Source organism: Carassius auratus, chromosome 5, assembly GCF_003368295.1.
Source record: "Carassius auratus strain Wakin chromosome 5, ASM336829v1, whole genome shotgun sequence".
NCBI lineage: Eukaryota > Metazoa > Chordata > Actinopteri > Cypriniformes > Cyprinidae > Carassius > Carassius auratus.
In genome coordinates, this window is record NC_039247.1 from 3,509,115 (window position 1) to 3,529,341 (window position 20,227).

The 20,227-nt window shown below is 36.7% G+C and overlaps 1 protein-coding gene across 1 annotated transcript in view; it reads right to left on the minus strand.

Moving 5' to 3' along the window:
* Nucleotides 1-10,476: 10,476 nt before the first annotated feature.
* The window catches only part of fbrsl1 (fibrosin-like 1), a 65,072-nt gene continuing 55,321 nt past the window's right edge, over nucleotides 10,477-20,227 (minus strand). The window contains exon 2 of the mRNA XM_026244679.1: nucleotides 10,477-11,262. Coding sequence (XP_026100464.1) covers nucleotides 11,035-11,262 — 228 coding nt within the window. The 3' untranslated portion in view covers nucleotides 10,477-11,034. The remainder of the gene's footprint in view (nucleotides 11,263-20,227) is intronic.

Below are 20,227 nucleotides of genomic sequence, written 5' to 3' on the forward strand. Positions count from 1 at the left end.
TATTTAGTGACACTTCTCGGCTTTTGACTCCCTCCAATTATCCCTAATCAATGCTGCAGAGTGCTGGCGGGGGAGCAGGCAGGTCTCCCTCATTTGTTGAGAGAGGAATGAGTACACCGAGCTTCCGAAGGCCAGCATGTCAGAGGAGCGATGACATGAGCCTGTCAAACGTTAAGCAAGCCTAGCAAGAGAGAGTGTGTGTGTCAGAGAGAGCGAGAGAGAGAGAGAGAGATAGAGAGAGGGAGGGAGTATTTCTCACTCTATTAGCAGTTTTACCAGTCTCAGCAGATCGATAGACGTTGAGCAACGTTATCTATTTTAGTGGAAATTTAACTTGCATGTCATCACAGGAGAAAAAAAGAAATTTTAGAGATTTGAATCATTTCTAAGGTTGCAGGTGGGTTGCTGAAGACACAGAGCTGGGAGGATGGAGACTATATATATATATATATATATATATATATATATATATATATATATATATATATATATATATATATATATATATATCACCAAAGACATATATTTACTACCGGCAGCGGTGGAATTGGACAGAATTAACTGTGGGGACTCTTACTTGGAAAGGGGGCGGGGGGTGGTAATAATGGTAATTTCAGATGACCTTTTCATCTAAAATTACCATTATTTTACCATTAATTCATCTGTGGATTAATGCGTATTGGAGACGCGAACCGTTTAAAACGATACATTTCGATTTGGTGAACTGTTTCAAAAAGATCCGATTACATCGAATGATTCGTTCGCGAACCGGATATCACAAACTGCTTTGTTTTTAACTGTCTTACAACAGACACGGAAGAGAAGACAATGCTAAATAAAATCGTAGTTTTTGCTATTTTTGGACCAAAATGTATTTTCGATGCTTCAAAAATTCTATATGACCCTCTGATGTCTTACGGGTTTGAAACAACATGAGGGTAAGTTATTAATGACATCATTTTGCAAATTGGGCTAACTAACCCTAGGAACCGTTTTTTGTTTACAAGAAGTTACAGTCAAAGGAATTGTTATTGTCCTTTAGGTTAATCATTTGAAATAGTAAAAACAATATGTTCAAACTTTTGACTACTTTCTTTAATAGCTACATAACACAATACTTCTACTTTTACTTTCATTACTTGAGTAGTAAATTTTAAAATAGACTACTTGCAATACTTAAGTACAAAAAATGTTGAATACTTTAGTACTTCTACTTAAGTGTGGTGCTTAAAGAGCACTTCAACTTCTACTCAAGTCACTTTTTTGATAGAGCACTTGTACTTTTACTCAAGTATGGGTCTCTAGTACTTTATACATCTCTGGCGAGGAGCAGGATGCACATCGACAGAGAAACATTTCTATTGGAAGTATCATCTTGCAAATTGTTATTACAATATAAAATAATGGTTTCTATTTTAATATCCTTTCAAATATAATTTGGTTTTGTGATGCAAAGCTGAATTTCCATCAGGCATTACTCCAGTATATAGTGTCACATGATCCTTCAGAAATCATCATCATATGCCGATTTATTATTAGAATTATCAATGCTGGCAATGGTTGTGCTACTAAATGTTTTTTTGAAGACTATGATACTTTTTTTCAGTATTAAAAAAAAGAACAAAATATAAATCTTTGCTATCACTTCTTATAAATTTAACACATCCTTGATGAATAAAAGTTTTAATTTCTTTCAAAAAAAGAAAGAATAAAAATGTTTTGACCCCAAACTTTTGAACGATAGTGTGTATTGTTTGAAAATATTTTTATTTTAAATACATGCACCTTTTTAACGTTTTATTCATCCAAGAAATCTGGGGGGGGGAGCATTACAGGTTCCAAAAAATATATAAAGCAGCACAACAGTTTCCAGCACCAGTTTCTTTAATAAATAGAAACTTCAAAAGAACAATCCAGAAATGGAAAGCTTTTGTAAAAAAAAATATATATATATATATTATTATTATTTATTATGTCTTTTGATCAATTTAATGCATGCTTAATAAAATTATTAATTTTGAATATCTTGATCAGGCACATGCAAGCCTCAAACCCCTGCCATTTTTCCAAAATTAACCAATAGTGCCCCTCACTCAACAATTATCACCAATAATATAGTGCTCAATAAAACAAAATGCATTTGAATTATATTTATAATGACAATGTTTACAAAACAGTAACAAATGGCAAATACCTGTTTATTTGTACTTTTCTGTATTTATGTTTACTCAGTCTGAGATGTCGTTGCCATTGCATTGCTATAGATGGAGGGCATCTTAAACAAGCTCAAATTTCATTTGATAATGTGAAGTGGAGTGGTATCTTCCCAGACTTATTCATAAATCGGGTTCAAACTACGTAGCCACTATCTGTTTTCAGTTTTTTATTTTTAAACAAACATAAAACTGCTAAAGTAAAAAAAAGTTGCATTAATTGTAAATAGTGGTTTATTTACTCTTATTTACATACTGCATATTGATATACCATTTACGGTTTGCTGAAACTGTATAGAGTCTATATATGATTACAGTTTTTCCATTTATTCCTTTACATATCTGTTATGTATAAAACTCAATGTAACCTTAATATAATGGTTCATGCAAACTGCATGCTAGGTGTGTTTTGAAACTCTTGTGCATTTATAAAAAAAAAAAAAATAAACTTTTGTACTAAAAATGTTAGCAGAGACAAATGTCATGGTTGGAAGACAGCTTGTGCTTTGGAACGTGCACTGATCACACAAACACTCCTACATATGTGCTACACACACACACACACACACACAAACACACAAAGCAGAAAAGGGTCACCTCTAAACACGCCAGCGTCTGACAACCCAACTTAGTGGTGACAGACCCAAAGAGACCCGCAAAACAAGACAACAAATCTATTCAATCTCCTGGCATGAACCGCTCCCTCCCTCTCTCTCACACACACACACACACAGAGATAAAAACATGCAGCTCAATACACACATGCATCCATCCACTGACACACACACACACACACACATATCCAACATGACGCCTTTGCCTCAAATAAGGTCTTACCACATATTTAACACTTTAACCCGAATCTATATGCCTCCTCCCACTTCCTCCTCCCGTCTGGCAATCGTGCCGCCACACACGCCGCTTCTTGCTCTGTCGGTAATCAGCTTAGCTGCAGCCTGCTCACTTGGCCGCCATCGCTAGTTGGACAAAACCACAATCCGAAGCTCCCACCAGAGCCGGGCCTAACCTTCCAGCATTCACAGTATGCCAAGGGGCCCTCATGACCGCCTCGGTCCCATCTGGGGGGCTCTTTCCCCTGGGACAGAAGCAGTGATACACCCCCTCTGCCCGGTTAACCTCCGGGGAGCTCTGGAGCTATTGTTTGTGGGCTATCAGTCTGTGGCCCTTTTGTTCGGCAAATGACAGATGCCACATTGTACATGACACACTTCGGATAAGGGAGGAGAGGAGGCTGGCAACAGAGGAGGAGATCGAGAACGGGAAGAAAAGAGAAGAGGAGGAGAGATGAAAAGGGCAGGGGATGGTGCTTTGTGCCACCGCGAGCTGTCAAAGCAACCGTAATCCCCTTCAGCCCATCTATTGTCCCTCAAGCTCATAAAAGTGACATCACACTTAGGTCCGGATGACAAATGGCAATGCGTAATGTGAATATGAACAGCAACGCATTATGATTGCAACATCTCACCAATCACAAACAGAAATGTGCATGAGTTTATAAATTTTCATAAATCAGCAAGAAAGGGATTTGGAAGGGATTAAATCTGAAGTCTTAAATTAGAGCAAACATATAATGCTAACTAAGGTCAATTTGAGCTAAGCTACCTGCATACTTCACGAATTCCCTCATTGAATCAGCATTTTTGTGCACATTTTACTTAAAACAAAATAAAAACACACTAAATTAAAATTTACCTAAATTGCATTCTGATTTGTTTTTCTGGGGAAAAAAAGGTGCATGTTGACAAGTTGAAGTACTAGGTTTACATACATCTAGCAGGAGCTTTATACCTACAATACAAAAGGACACCACCCAGCTTCTGCAGTACACTGAGTCCTTACATGAAGACACAGTGCCCCCTAGTGGCCTAAAAGCCTAAAAACACAAAGACCTACAAAAGACTGAAGGACTGCAAAATGTTCATATGCTATAGACCTGCAATACTCCCTTCCCCCATATTTCTCATGCACTTCCTGTCCACACCAGCAGGGGACAGTGGTGTACAACGCACATACTGACCAAAAGCACACACTAAGCAAAATATAGCAGTCTCTAGTAAAGAAGAGGCAGAAGCTGCTGACAGTTTGGCACTTTTGTGTTACGTAAATGTGGGCTGTAAGATATTGACCCCAGATCAGTGCTTACAAGCAGGTTAAGCTTCGTGGAATGTGTTTAATCTGATTGGTTTAAAGTGATAATCATCTTAAATGCATCTAAAAGCAGTTTAACAAAGTCACAGACACACAGAGGGAACATAAAACCTTAAAGGATTAGTTCACTTCCAGAAAAACTGTTTGCTGTTAATTTACTCATCCCCGTGTCATCAGAGATGTCCATGTCTTTTTCTTTATACAGTAAAAAGAAATAAACGTTTTTGGAGAAAACATTTAAGGATTTTTCTTCATATAGTGGACTTCAATGGTAGCCAGAGGGTTGGTCCAAATTGCAGTTTCTGTGCAGCTCCAAAGGGCTCTACACGATCCCAGCCTAGGAATAAGTGATCTAGCCAAACGTTCCGTCATTTTCTTAAAAGTAAAATAAAAATGTATAAACTTTTTAAATCACTAATGCTTGTTTTGCAAAAGCCCTGTGATGCACGTCTGCAATGTCACACATTATGTAATTATGCTGAAAATCAGGCGTGATTAGTCTTCAGCTGTGTGCTCCAGCTCAAAAAGGTAGGGTAGGGCGAAAAGCTCCATCTCATTTTCTGCTCCAACTTCAAAATAGTCCAAAATCAATGTTTTACCTTTTTTTTTAAGGGCATCTGATTTTTTTTGAACATTTGCTTTTTAAACACTGGGTCAGTACTTCTGCCTACATCACGCGTGACCTTTCCAACGTGATTAATGATAATAATAATTCCTGAAATCTAGTTAGTGCAAGAAGAGCATCTGTGGTTAAAAACTTTTTTTTTTTTTAGAAAATGCCCAATCGCTTCACTAGAAAAGACCATTATTCCTTGGCTGGGATCATGTAGCCCCCTTTGAAGCTGCACTGTAACTTCAGTTTGGACCTTCAACCCTGTAGGCCACCACTGAAGTCCACTATATGAAGAAAAATCCTGGAATGTTTTCCACAAGTTTCTTTTCGACTGAAGAAGGAAAGACGTGAACATCTTGAATGACATGGGGGTGAGTAAATTATCAGGATTTTTTTATTCTGGAAGTGAACTAAACCTTTAAAAGCAGCACACACACACACACACACACAAGCTGGCTGGTAACCCAAACTGTCAGAAAGGGTCTCACAACACTGCCGGTTTTCTCACTCCTAAGTGTGCCTGTCAAAACCAACAGAACCATGACAAAAGATCAAGGGACTGAGAAAGAGTGTATTTACTTCTGTATATTATTTATATTTATATGTACTTTTATTGTATCTAACTGTATAATATTGTATATTATCTGCAGCCAATCCTATAGCTTCATTATTTCTAAGCATATACTGTATATGTTGTCACAGATCCAGTCATCCGTGTACTATTTATTAGATTATTGATTATTATGCACCCGAGGATTGCACTCAATTTCATTGTACTTGAACAATGACAATAAAGTCATTCACACACACACACACACACACACACACACGCAATTTTGCAGTAAACAACATTTTTTGTACACTGACATGCTCAAAATTTTTTTTATCAATGTTGAAAACAGTGTTTGTTGCTTGAAATTTGGAAAGAAAGAAAGGAAGAAAGAAAGAAAAAAAGAAAAAGAAAGAAAGAGAAAGAAAGAAAGAAAGAAAGTCTTATTGAGCAACAGAGAAACCTTTAGTTTAAAGCTGGCAAAGAAAATAGCTGCCGGGGGTGTTATAATCAAAGGCAATTAGAATTAAATACAACTTCTCTGGTCTAAATGGCGAAAGAACAAACATTTCTCCAAACATTTTAATAAATTAGTTCAAATGAGTATTACATTATGACAACTATGGTAAAGTATATTTTCAGGCTGGTCCAGACAGTACGGTAAATCACACACATTTGGGAATACATCATCAGATGATGCATACTTCAGAAAGGTGATTGGCTCTTTAAACTGAAAGGTGGGACTTCCAGCTTAATGAGGTTAGACGCCACACAGAATTTATCAGGAATGAAAACACGCCTGTAGGAGATAGATTTACAGCCTTTATCACATACTTGCACTTTTATCCCTCAGCCTTGTTTTTGTTCTTATCAAAAAATGTAATTTAGTGCTACCCTGAGTAAGTTCTATAACCTCTATATTGAGTGGTACAGTTTCTCCAATTTAAATCATTTCAAGGGGTCCATCTCCTCCTCAATATGTCTGGTGTATAAATCACCTCTGAAGCTACGCTATCACAAAGGAACTTTTCTCGAGCTAAGTACCAACGGTTCCACATTCCAGCTCTCAATACGATCCAGCTCCTGTGCTGCACCACAATCTAAGCTTCTAGATTTTGAACGGTGCGGACTGAAGTTGAACTGAACTGTTGTCTGCCTACTAAACTGTTAAGAGTAAAGTATATTTTCACACTACAGTACACACAGAGAAAACGCAAAGTCTCAGCCCAGCGTAACCAACACATCAAAACTGCAAAAGGAAACCAAGTGTAAAGCTGTCAGCGTTAAAACAGAATGAAAGTGCACTCAGCATGCTAACTCTAACCTCTTATTTAGCAGTTACAGACTAAACCAGACAGGCTTTTTCACACTTTGGTCTTTTGCATTTCTCAGTGCTCGTTGTTGCATAACTATGAGAAATCATCTCATGTCAGACTGAGCAATGTGTAGTACTTCAAATATGCAGACTTCTCCTTTCTTAGAAACTATCAGCCATAGTTTCTGGCTGTTGAATACAGGCCGGAGAGCTAATTCACAACCTTCCAAGTGCTGCGGTGGACAAATCCCTATCGTCAGACATCTGAGCCTGGGTGAAATTACAGCTCGCCCTTTCAGTATCTCAGCTGCTATTAGACAAAGTGAGCGTTTGAAGAATACATCACATACTGTAGGGCATAAATTGTTCAGGGGGGGCTGTGCAAACTGAACCAATTTCAGCTTAAGAGGCTAGAAAAGCCTTGAGTAAGCAATACATGAGAAAGATTTAATCAACCTGGTACAAAAATCGGTCCCAAATATAGAAACTGAACATTGCTGTGTGTGCATTCAAGGTTATTCTCAATGTTCTGTGCATACTCTGTTCTGTTAACAGTAATATGCAGTGAGACAAGGATCCTTCAGACTCAAATGAAGCAGGCCTGCTGTGTTTCTCGCTCTAAAATTTTTTGAAAGGTTCTGATTCATGTTGCTTTTTTCAGCCTCAGATCACAGAGCACTAGAATTTTTTTATACAATAACGGTTAAGGGTTTCCGTGTATTGTTCAACATCTACATGCAAATCAATAAACTGAGAAAAAATTATTTGATTTTTCTCAGAGCAAAATAGTTTCACTGTCTGACATGCACACATTGAACGAGATGATTGTTTCAATGTAAAAACCTTCATCTGATTTCTAACCACCTGAGATTCAATATAACCGGGCTGTGTTGTATTAAGTGTGCTTCTTAGTGTTCAAAGTTTCTTTACAATGCAGACTAGGTCTCATTTCACAAAATGAACAGTACTTGCCTGGCTCAATTAAAGTTGTGCTAATACTGCATACAAAAATAAAATAAAATAAATTATCGGGTATCAACATTATAGCTTAAACTAGTTGGGTTATGCTTGACTGGCCTATGCTTGATAAACTACAGTAATAGTTTATACTTTAAACTACAAAAAATACTAAATAAAATCTCCCAGTGCAGCAAGACAAAATACACTCATAGTAAACTCTAAAAAAAAACAAGCCTTAATATCTCATGCAGTGTTGCTTCACAACTAAATTAATCATTTTTATTTTTTAACTGGAAAGTTATTCATACACACACACACACACATATATACAAAATGTACTGTAATATAGTCTAATATAGTCTAAGTGAAGTGTGGAATTTCTGTGCCATTAGAATCATGAAAACAGCACAACAAGAATAACATATGCAATTCTTTTTAACAGTAAACTAACGTAAGTAACGTTTTGATAAGAGTTAGTGTGTTTTCACTTTTTTGATGAAATCAACATACAAATGGCTTACTTATATATGTTTCTGCATATTAAGCTGGGGCAGGAGAGAAAAATGACACACTTCAGCTTTAAGAAGACTGTAAACTTAGACACTTGTCTCTAATCTGATTTGCCCTTTAGCTGGTGCTTCTGTAACTCAAGCAGAAGCTTCCAGTAAATACAGAGAGGACAGAGTAGCTTGAGGTTAAGTGTCTATGGCACAATGCCAATTTATTTTGTAGATCACTTGCGGCGACCTACATCCATTCAGTTAGCCGCCCATACCCTTAACCACCCCTCACTAGAGTGTTCATATGCGTGGCTCAGTTTCTCCTGTGTGAGCCGTGTCCTGGCCCTCAGCACTGCTGTGGGTGATGTGCCCTGAGGGGAGATAACCTGAAGCAGATCAGAGAACGCAACAGTTACAGGATCAGCTAGAAGTTTAACTTCACACAATGGAGTTCCTGCCATGAAAGCTGAAAGGAAATGATTCCCTTGAGTTACATGAGCTCATCATGAAAAATCACACAGTTTTGTCCTTCTGTGTGTTTGGAGGGTGATTCTCTCAGACCAGTATGAGGCAGTCAGTCAGTTCTAGATTTAATAGTGATTCTCCAGGGGACGATGACACTGGATCCAGCAACAGACCAATCACTGCTAACACAAGTGTGTGTGTGTGTGTCCCTGGTACAGAAAGTCAAACAGTATTTGGCTTGTCTCTCAAACACACCGACAGATGTTTACTTGGCTAAAATAGAGACTTAAAACAGACTTCTATTGTTTTTATATATATAAATATAACATTATCAAAAATTAAAAAAGGTTATTCAGCTGCCAAACATAGAACAATAGATAGAACGACAAAAATATAGATGGAAGGACAGAAGGATAGATCAAACAGTGGAATAATCAATAGAATTACAGATGGATAGAACAATAGATTGATAACTATAATGATAGATAGATAGATAGATAGATAGATAGATAGATAGATAGATAGAGAAAGAGAGAGATAAAAGATAGAATGACAGAGAGCTAGATATAACAGGAGATAAATATACAGATAGATACATAGAAATATGCCTCAATCAGGTCCTGTGGGCTAGTGAGGGAATGCATGCTGCACTGCATGGAGATCTGATTTACTATAAATAAAAAAACGACAGCATATGACTAGCTGAGTCACTGAACATGCTCCACTCACTCATTATGAGTTGCATGAGTGAATTATTATTATTTTTTTTAATAAAGTTAATGTTTAAATGCTTTGATGAATCTGTCTTTATGTGTGATCACGGGCTGTTCAGAGACAGAAATCAAGCCGAGCTGTACATCAAAAGCTCCGACACGCTGATCAGAGACATGCTGTGTGTGTCCCTCTGTATCTCTCCAGCTAGGAAATATAAACACACACACACAACAGCAGCCCATGCACATTCACAGTGTCTCCCCGTCCAGATGGCTGCTTTGTTGAGAGCCTTCCGCTCTGCAATTACAGCAATATGAAAGTGGTTCTCCTTTTCCCCCATTATTTCTGATCAGAGAGGGAAACGGAGATGCCAGCGGGTGTATGAGAGTCTGATAGACGCCCACGCAGGCTAGAACACACTGCATTTAAACGCAACGCCAGTGCGAGCGCATGCACAAAGGCCCGTGATCAGAGAGAGATCCCATCTGGAGAGAGGCTGCTTTATATGCATTGGGCTACAGTGACGGAGAAGTCCTCAGGGTAATCAGGTGGCTCTGGGAAGACAGTGACAGACGCAGGATGAACCATGCTCTGTCTGTCCATTTTGCTTTTAGTCTGGCCTGATAATATTCCATCACTCCTCTTGGTGTCAGAAAGCTGTCCTTTGAAAAGATTTGGCATGAATGACAGAAGTCAGAGAGTATGGAAGGAAAGAAGATCATAGGTTGTAGTTATGGCATGCTAGCCTATCATCTGTTAGCATCAAGGGAGTAGTAACCACGATACACTTTCGGAAAGTTTGTAAATGGCATTTTGAACAGAGAGAATGATTGCTAGACAAAACAACAGCTAGACATTCAGCCACATTGACAGAGTGACAGACAGACTGATAGACACAACAGACAGATAAACGACAGACAGACAGACAGATAAAAACTGAATAATAATGATAGATACAATTAAATTAAATTTATGCATTTCCTTTTGTTCCCGGGGAATCGAACCCCCAACCTTGCGCTTGATAACGCAATGCTCTACCAATTGAGCTACAGGAACACTAAATAAAGAGATAGAATGTTAGCTGAAATATACATAGAATAATCTAGGTAACTACATAAGATAAGCTTTTGTGCTCATGAAGGCAACTTGGGTTCAAATCTGGCTTGTGACATTTTCTAATCCCATTTTCTCTGCTTCAACTCTACCAGCTACAAATAAGCCTAAACAAGGGAGAGTGAAAATGGATCTAGGAAGCGAGAGATTTATTTATATTTGTTCTTCTTGGTCATTAACAGCACACTATGTGGCTTAACCACAGCTCTAAACCAGTAATCTGTCAGCCGCTGATGTACTGCTGTCACATTCATACGCACACACCTCACTGGACCCTTCCAGAAACAGCAGGCATTCAGTAATGACTGCGATGGCCACATTAATCTGGTCAACACCAGTCAAAGCCGTCAACACTCAGGAACATGTATAGGACCACATGGGTTTTGAGCGCCGCTGCTCATGTCCATCAAACATTCCCTCATTTAGCCTGCAGAAAGAGATGACAGACTCACTCGTTTGCTCTTCTTGGAGTACGTGTTCTTCAGCAGACGATCTTTCACCCGCTCCTGGTCTCGCCCCATGCTGGTGGCCAGATTGCTGAAGCTATTCTCGTCTATGTCAGGGGTCACATTCTCCTCGGCCTCCTCCTTTCGTTTAACTACAATCTCCTCCCATTTCTTCTTTTCCAGTTTATCCGAAACATTCTTGTTCTGATAGGAGAAAAATGAAAAGGACAGAATGAGAGATGATATCCACTTCATCCTCTGCAGGTGAGAGGTTCATGATATCTGTTAAATTACTGCAAAACACATCGTTTTGCACAGCGATGTCAAACTCCTTTTAAAGACTAGGAAGAGGAAAGAAAAAGGGAAGAAGGAAGAGAGAAGGGATAGGAGTGGGAAAAGAGCAAAGGAGCAGAAAGATGTGTAAAGAAAAAGAAAGTCGCTGAAAAGAGCTGAGATGAAAGAAAAGTAGTGGACGGGAAATGAAAGTAGGAAATTAGGGAAAAGGAAAGAAATTAAAGGAAGAAAAGAAAAAGGAAATTAGTGGAAAATAAAGGAAATTAGTAGTAGAAGAGGAAGCAGAAATAAAAAGGAGGAGAGGAAAGGAAACAGAAGAGGGGAAAAAAAGGAAATGAAGTGGAAGACGGAGGGAGTAGAGAAGATACAGGAAAGAAGTGGAAGAGAAAAAAAAGGAAAAGAAAATACATTACCAAAGCCCTGCATCTGTTTCATGTTTCTCCACGATAATCACAGGGTGACTATTCCAGTAAGTCTGATATCATTCTGTTTCTACTCAATTATTGTGTGATTACAAGCAAAACTCAAAGAGAAAAACAAATGTCAAAATACTGTGCAGCTCTGTAAACATGACCTTGCCTTTTTAAATGAACTGCAGCTACTCACAGTTGTACAAACACATGGGTTCAGCTCGTATAAATAAAGGCCCATTTGCAGCAAGTCAAAAGACCACTGCAAGACATCAAAACAAATCAATGCATTTGAAGAGGAAATTAAACATAACTGGAGTAGGATTCTCGGTTAAACATTCAGAATCAAACAGTGAATCTTCACAAACGATTCTACTTCCATACTGTTTTGTTGCAAACTGTTTGTTTTGTGGCATTTATTTAAATTGAAACATTATCAATTAAAAGTATGTTAATTCACAGAATATATCAAAACTTAAATGAAATGGTTTATGTTTACAGATAACATGCAACTCTGGCCTTATCTCTCTACCTCTGTAGGGTAATATTATATTACATGCAATTCAATCAGGTTTATTTTATTTATTTTTTACAGTATCCTTCATCGATGACCCATCGGACTCAGGACATCCAGAAGACATAAAGCCGGAAATAGGAAAGCTTAGAGCAGGGTGGTATGGCCAAACCAAGCCAGTCAATTTGGTCAGTCATGCTTCAAAATAAATTTTAGCTTTTCAAAAGTACACATTCTGAGCGGCAGGAAGTGTGTGATGCTGACATGACAACCAGATGCATCGCATGTGAATTACTTGTGCAATGATGTTTTTTCTACGTATTGAAAATAATGCACTATAAACATGTTTGTCTACAGAATATCAAAGTAGGCTTTCAAATTAAGGACTGAATTTTTCACCCACATGCTTTAAAACATTCAAGTTCAATGCACAATATCACACACATACATTTCATAGCCTATTAAGTAGGTATATCTTCCTGAAAATGGACGATTAAGCAGTATATTGTAAAATCTATGCCTAGGTTTTATTTTGTGCAAATCAAATAACATTTGATTTAAATAGTCCTCTTCCTGAAATAGTAAAGTAGTTGTAAAAATGCTGAATATCCAATAGGCAAACAGTATACTTCAGAGGCTATTATCCGCCAAAATGCTATGGAGCCCCTAAAGGAACATGGTGGCGAAAAAAATGCAGGACGGACAAAAAAAAAAAAAACGTTTACATTCTGTCGCAAAATGATTGCACTTGCTTGCAAAACGTTTGCATTCTCTCGCAAATATATTTTTATTAATTCACAAAGATATTAGTGTTCACTCACAAATATTTTGTGTTTGCTCTCAAAACATGTTGAGTTCAGACAAACACTTCCTGTTTACTTTACTGCTTGCAGCGGTCCAAACAGCTCTGTATGTGGAGAAGTTCATAGTGTTATATTTTAAATTTGGACTCAAGTATAGAGAAATATGGTCAGCGCTTAATTCCAGGCACCATTTTGGGACATTCTGAAAGTCTTAACATGGGTTAATGTACTAAAAGAGAGGTACATTAGAACACCTTATTAATAAAGCATGTTCTGGGCTTAGTCTAAAAAGCATAGTCTATTTACACTCATGCAGAATAGCCCAGAACATGAACGCAAAAAAAAAAAAAAAAAAAAAAAAAAAAAAAAAAAAGTATATTTCACAAATAAAATAAAACTGGTTAATATAATAACAAAATAAAGTTACTTAAAATAAAATATATATTTTATTACAAATAAGATTAAAAAAAAAAATTACTAGGCTATACGTTTGGGTTGTACCAGTTTGGTTATTCACACTCGCAGTTGCGCTTATGGTCATGGAAATGATTTTTCGCCATCAGTTTTTGGCAAGATATAGCAAAAAAAAAGAAATTCTTAAAACCATGAGTAAAATAGATTTTCAAAGGTCATCATGGTTTAAATAATGCAAATAATAAGCTTTAGTTAGGAAACCCTCCATGTGTTTACACACTCATCTTTCAAAAACAAAGAAGGGCAAATGTGAACATGCAACACATCAAAACCAAAGAAAATCTTAGCATCTGAAAAGATTCTGGTATTTCGAATCGCTGGTGAATGCTGGGTCATGTGGTGTAAATTAGAACGGCTCACTATGAATGACCACAAGGCCTCAGAGAGCAAACCACTGAGATTTGGTGGGAGAGGAAAAGAGTTTATCCTATTCCACTGTACTCAACTAAACCACCTGAATCTGGTCAAGAAACAGGTCCCTACTATCTGGCAACCTGGGCTTCCACAGAAATATCTGGCAAAATAAACCTTACCACTACAGGAAATCTGTGGTTAGTCAGCTGATGCTCATTATCCACTGTTTCTTTTTGTCCATTACTGAATCCAACATAAAATAAAAAAAACAAACTCGTCTATGTTGAACGAGCGATGTGAGAGTGATATGTTACAAAGTTACAAAGACTTTAAATCAGCAGGGAACTACACTGTAACAGAAATGAGTATGAAATCACACACTACACAACAGAGAAAATATTTTTATAAGTAATAAGCTATAAGCTCAAAGAACAATGAAGAAGTCTGTCCAAAAGAATAGCTATCAATAGTTTAGAGGAGTTAACCTGATCTGCCTTTTAGCAGCCACAGCAGGAGATGCGAAAGAGATTAAATATTGATCAAATGACACAGTGGCTTCCTCTGAATAAAAGAGAAGACAACGATAGAGAGTCTGTGTCTTCAGGTCTTTCAATAGCAGTTTCAGCTGTTTTGAGAATGTGGTTGTGGTGGCTTAATGGAAGTGTCAAACAAGAAAAAAAAAAAAGAAGATTGTGTCATCAAATGTGTACTATATACATGGACTATATTAAAAGACAAGATTTGGGGGATTTTATCATATAAATATTAACTATATGCTCACCAAGGCTGTGTATTTAAATAAAACATATAGTAAAATAAAAGATGAATTGTAGTCATTGGTTCAGTCTTCAGTGTCATTTGATCCTTCAAAAATAATTCTAATTAGCCTTTTTTCCAGCTCAAGAAGCATATACTTATATCAATGTTGAAAATGGTTGTGCTGCTTAATATTTTTTTTATTGAATAAACCATGATACATTTCTATTTCAGGATTCTCAACTTCACAGGAAGTTGAGAATTTTTATTTTAATTTTGTAACAGTGTAAAAAAATGTGTGTGTGTGTGTGTGTATAGAAATGTAATTACTAATTTCTAAAACGTAAATTCTGTCAACATTCTCTCTCTTTCTCAGAATTATGACAGAATAACATTTCAGCAACAACCAGTAGTAATTACATTAATCATTGTGCTTTCACAAGAAAACAGTTGCTAAACATGATGTGGCTGTTAAGATGTGCCTCATTTAATATATTCCTTCAAAAAAAGCACTTATTTTTACAATAAAGTCAAAGAAGAATATCCCAGATTCCATTTGTATTGCATCTTTTTTTTCAGTTTGTGCTGCGTTCTCTGTGCTGTTAAGAACTTTACATCATCGTAATTGCACTAAATTTAAGTCCGAGCATAAAAACCAACGTTCAGAAATGTTCTGCTTGAAGGAAATCTGTTCAAAGTATTTTTTGATACAAGCAATAAATCACATGACTGGTTTCTGCTGCCAAACGTCCTCAAAAAGCTGTCGAAACAACTACGAGAGCCCTCCATCACATCTCTAATTTATCCCCAAAGAGTTCAGTGAAGTCAGAGCGGATAATTTGGTTAATGTTGCATAAAGACATCACTGCTGAATGTCTCTGGTGTCAGACAAGACAGCTTTGATTCTGTAAGTCAACATGGCTTCATCATTGGAACACCTACACAAGCGTCTGACACTTCCTGTGCTCGGCGCAAAGGAGAAAAAGCATGTCAACTGCAGTTTGCATTTTAGCATTTCCACTAGTTTTCCTACATGCAGCCGTCAGCTACTGATCTCTGAGCTGCCTCCTCAGCTATCCAGAAGCATAAAGATAGTGAGAGAGAGATGAATAGTGAATGGATGTTGCAAAAAAGACACACTGGCTGTTATTTAAAATGGAGTGCAAGAATCTCTCGAAGTCCTACACCTCCAGAATTCCTCTGGCTGTTCTGCACGACAACCTTTACATGCGGTTTCCTAAAGAAATTCCACAGTGTCATGTTTTATAACACAGAAATATCACAAAGAAATATGGTTCTATTCAAGATTGTACCTGTGAAAATTAGTGGTTGACAGTTTATTTGACCGCTGATGCAGATTTCTTGGAAAGCAGGGTGGCCGATAGCCAATATAAAACTGATATGTGACCCTGGACCACAAAACCAGTCTTTAGTTTATTTATTTATTTATTTATTTTAAATCGAACACATTGGCCAAGCAGAAAAACGTATCAGCTAATTCCGATATTTGAAAAAATATCGGCCGATATATCATCCGCGATTTATCGGTTGACCACTAGTGAAAATGTGCAGTGAAAACAATAATGCTCATAATTGGAGTTACAGAGTTGAACGATTCGAAAACTTTAGCATGTAACATGACAAATACCTCAAATTGTGTGGTCAGTTGAGTAGAACCCTAATAATACTTTCCTAAAAACCAATCAATTTGCCTTAAAGGTGGGACACAAGCCTTATGTAGAGATCCTAATATCATGTTGAGATTGGGTCAGTACACAACCACTTAAAACACCAAGAACATCCTAGAAACCACATAGCAAATTCATTCAAAATAATGAAAAAAATCTAGTTCGTTGGTACTGTTAGTGGTGCAAAAATTACATACAGAATTGTAAAATGCAATTATTTTTATTACCCACTGAATATTAGATTCTTAGTGGTCTAAGTAATTATATTTATAATAATTTATAAATTAAATTGTGCTTAATTAACATGCTTAATTTAGAGACATAAGATTAAGAATTTTTTTATCATAAAGGTAGTGTATCTTCATAAAACCATAAAAGAGTGCACATCAAGAGTGTAATTTAATGAAATGAAATAAAATGAAAATATACTTTGACTTTCCTTCCATAAAAACAAATGTATACCTTTATTTATACTATTTATTTATGAAGTCGAAGGTTTACCAGTTCAGTGTTCAACAATGACAATCACCAGATTATTTAAAAAATTGCTAATAATAATAATAATAATAATAATAATAATAAATAGATAAATAAATAAAGTAGTTTTCTACAACACCATTTGTTGCTGCTAGTAATGCAGGAACTAGGCCTACATACCGACCTTCACAGTAAATTTCTCATTTTACAGATTATAAACCATTTAAAATTTCCTTTAACATTTTAACACAAACATTGTTAGTACTTGTCTTGTATCTCTTTAGTAAGCCAAACTAAATGGCCATTAACTTTCTGGACCCCATTAAAGGTTCTGCACTAATATCTTCCTTCCGAGGAAAGAGTGATCATTAAGCTAGTTTAATAGACTGCATCTTACAACTCATGCATCTGGCAGTAGCTTTTGTGTGGTAATACCCATCTGCATTATTGAACCGCCAGTATGTAGTGAACTCCATTAAAGGTATCTTAAATTATTGCTTTGCAACACAAGATAAAATTACACTAAGTGGAAATGTGTTTTATGCTATTTAACCGATTTTCTGCTAGATGTGCACTAACTGCCATTGCTTTGGTGAAAGCCAATCCGCCAGAATCAATTAGTCTGTGGGAATATTCCCACCCAAACAGCCCACAAACTGGAAAGCAAGCCAATACTGTATACTGCTGCTGATGGCCAAAAGGGAGAGAGAGAGAGATTTGTAACAGCACTTCAGAAATATTTATCCATGCTCGGAGGGCACAGAGACTGTAGATTTATGTGTATATGGTGAGTTGTTTCTGCACACACTCAGATCGGTGGAATAAATCACTACGTTAGTGAGCAGAGTTAAATTGCATTGATTTAGCAGAGTGTTCGACACTCAGCTGGCAGTCTGTGCAAATGAATGGAGTTGTCAGCTCCCGCACATGGACACACGCACACACGCACGCACGCACACACACACACACACACACACAGATCTTTAATTAAGTCACACTGAAAGCACAATTTACAGTGACAGGCAAAAGCTCTCTGAACAGTAGAGGTCTGATAGCAGAGCAGCAACTGAGTATGTGTGCTCAGCTAAATATACCTACAGTACAAGTGATGCATAAATTACCCGCAGGCTTACAGTACTACAGTAAGTATGAAACGTAAATATAAGACATCATAGAAAACTGCACTTTCTGACAGTTTGCAGGTTCATCAGGAATTAAAATGAATTAGGGATGTTAACTGACTACAAATAATTAAGTTAATTAATTAATCACATAATTCCATATCAATATTTTCTGAGAAAAGTGTCTATATTACGAAATTAGCCATGGGCAGGAGAGGCTGTGAATTTAATTCTACCAGGAAGAAAAAGAAATAGCATTTTTGCTGTTACATAATTTGAAACAAAAGCAGTAAAATTATACAAACACAGCATTAAGAAAGAATTGCATTATCATTTACATCTATATAAACACTCTCTCTCTATGCTATAATGGGTTGGACAAAGTGAAACAACAACAACAACAAAAAAATTATCCAACAATATTTCCAAGCTTCCAATGATGATACTTAAAAGCCTATAAAATAAAATAATATAATAAAAGATACAAAAAAATGTCTTAGAAGCTCAAGAGTTTTATTTCCACTGCATATCATTAAATCTATCATTGATCTAATTTACACATACAAATCAATAAAACTGGCGGAAATCAAAAAGTTCTATCCACAACAAGTCTGATGCAATTATGACAAATGATAATTAGTGGTCGACCAATATATTGGCCGATATTTATGAGTTTGTAATTATCAGCATTGTCAGATGAATTTCTCTGTTTGGGGTCTATGCTGCTTTCACCATCTTTAAATTAAACAGTGTAATGTGATATACTTATCGGCTCTATATTGGCCATCAGCCACCTTGCTCTTTAAGATATTGACAATCAAAAATAAATAAATGAATAAATCCATATCAGTCACTAATGATAATCTTTGGCAATTTATACCCAAATGTTTCACAAAAGTTCCAATGGATCTCGGTTTGTTGCAACTTGTATTGCTGTCATTTTATTTTTTTTATTCTTGTGCCTTAAGCATTACGTTAAGACATTGTAACCAAAATAAAAAGGGGGGAGGGGTGTATTTATTAAATACAAAATTAACAATTATGGCACTTGGGAACGTGCATCAGTAAAGTCATAAATATTACTTTTCTGCTGTCTTGAAAATTAAAAATTGTCAAACATGATTTTTGTGGGAAAACATATGGACTTGGTTGTGAATGAACTTTCAAAAAATAGCAGTGAGAAGTGAACGTTGTTCAGGTCTCTGAGGTTGCCCTCATTAGTAAATCAAGCTGCTCAGAGGACAGCACAGAGGAGTTCTGTCTGTTCCTCTCTCTTTCCCTCTGTCTGCACCTCTCTGTGTAAGTGACCAAGCAGGAGGCGGGTTGTTCCAAGTCATTATAAAGCATCCACAGACCCGAGAAGGCCTAGAGTTTTGGCTCATTACTTTGATTCCCCATGGAGCTCTGCAGGAGAATCTCCATCTAAAACACTACCTCAGTTTGAGCCAAGTGGCCCTGACTCTCTCAGTCTCATCTGCCGATTCCACTGAATCAGCTCCTCTAGTTACTGCCACAGCCTGTCCCTGACTCTCAGTCTCACACAATAGCTTTGATCTAACATCTGGAGACAAGCAACTTAAAGTCAGCTCCATTCACTGATTTGCCAAAATTATTTGAAAAGTAGAATCTGTGTATAAACTATTACTTATGCAAAAAGTTGAATCTGTGTATAAACTTTTACATATGCATGATGTGTAATCATAAAACTGTACATTTCTGCCATATGAACACAATACGTTGACACAGACACCTCTGATAATGAGTAATGTAGAAACATTCATTTTCTGTAAAGCTGCTTTGAAACTACATGTATTGTGAAAAGAGCTATATAAATGTGGATTGAATGAACATATTTCAAAATTAAAATACATCAATATTTATTTATATCCAAGTACACACATTCCACTATAATGGGTTGGACCAAGTGAAAGGAACCAAGATAGACAAAAAAGAGAGATAGAACAAAACACAAAATGACAGACAGAACGATAGATAAAACTATAGACAGAACAATTGATAGATAAAGAGTCAGATTGATAAACAGAACGACAGAATAATACATAGAACAACAAACTGATAGAACAACAGACAGAATGATAGACAACAATAGAATTATAGATAGTATGATAGAACGATAATAGAATGAGAAGACGATAGATATAATGGGAGCACGATATACAGAACCAAACACACACACACACGTTTGTTTTTGTGAAAAGTGGGGATATCCCATTGGCGTAATGGTTTTTATACTGTACAAACTGTATATTCTATGGCC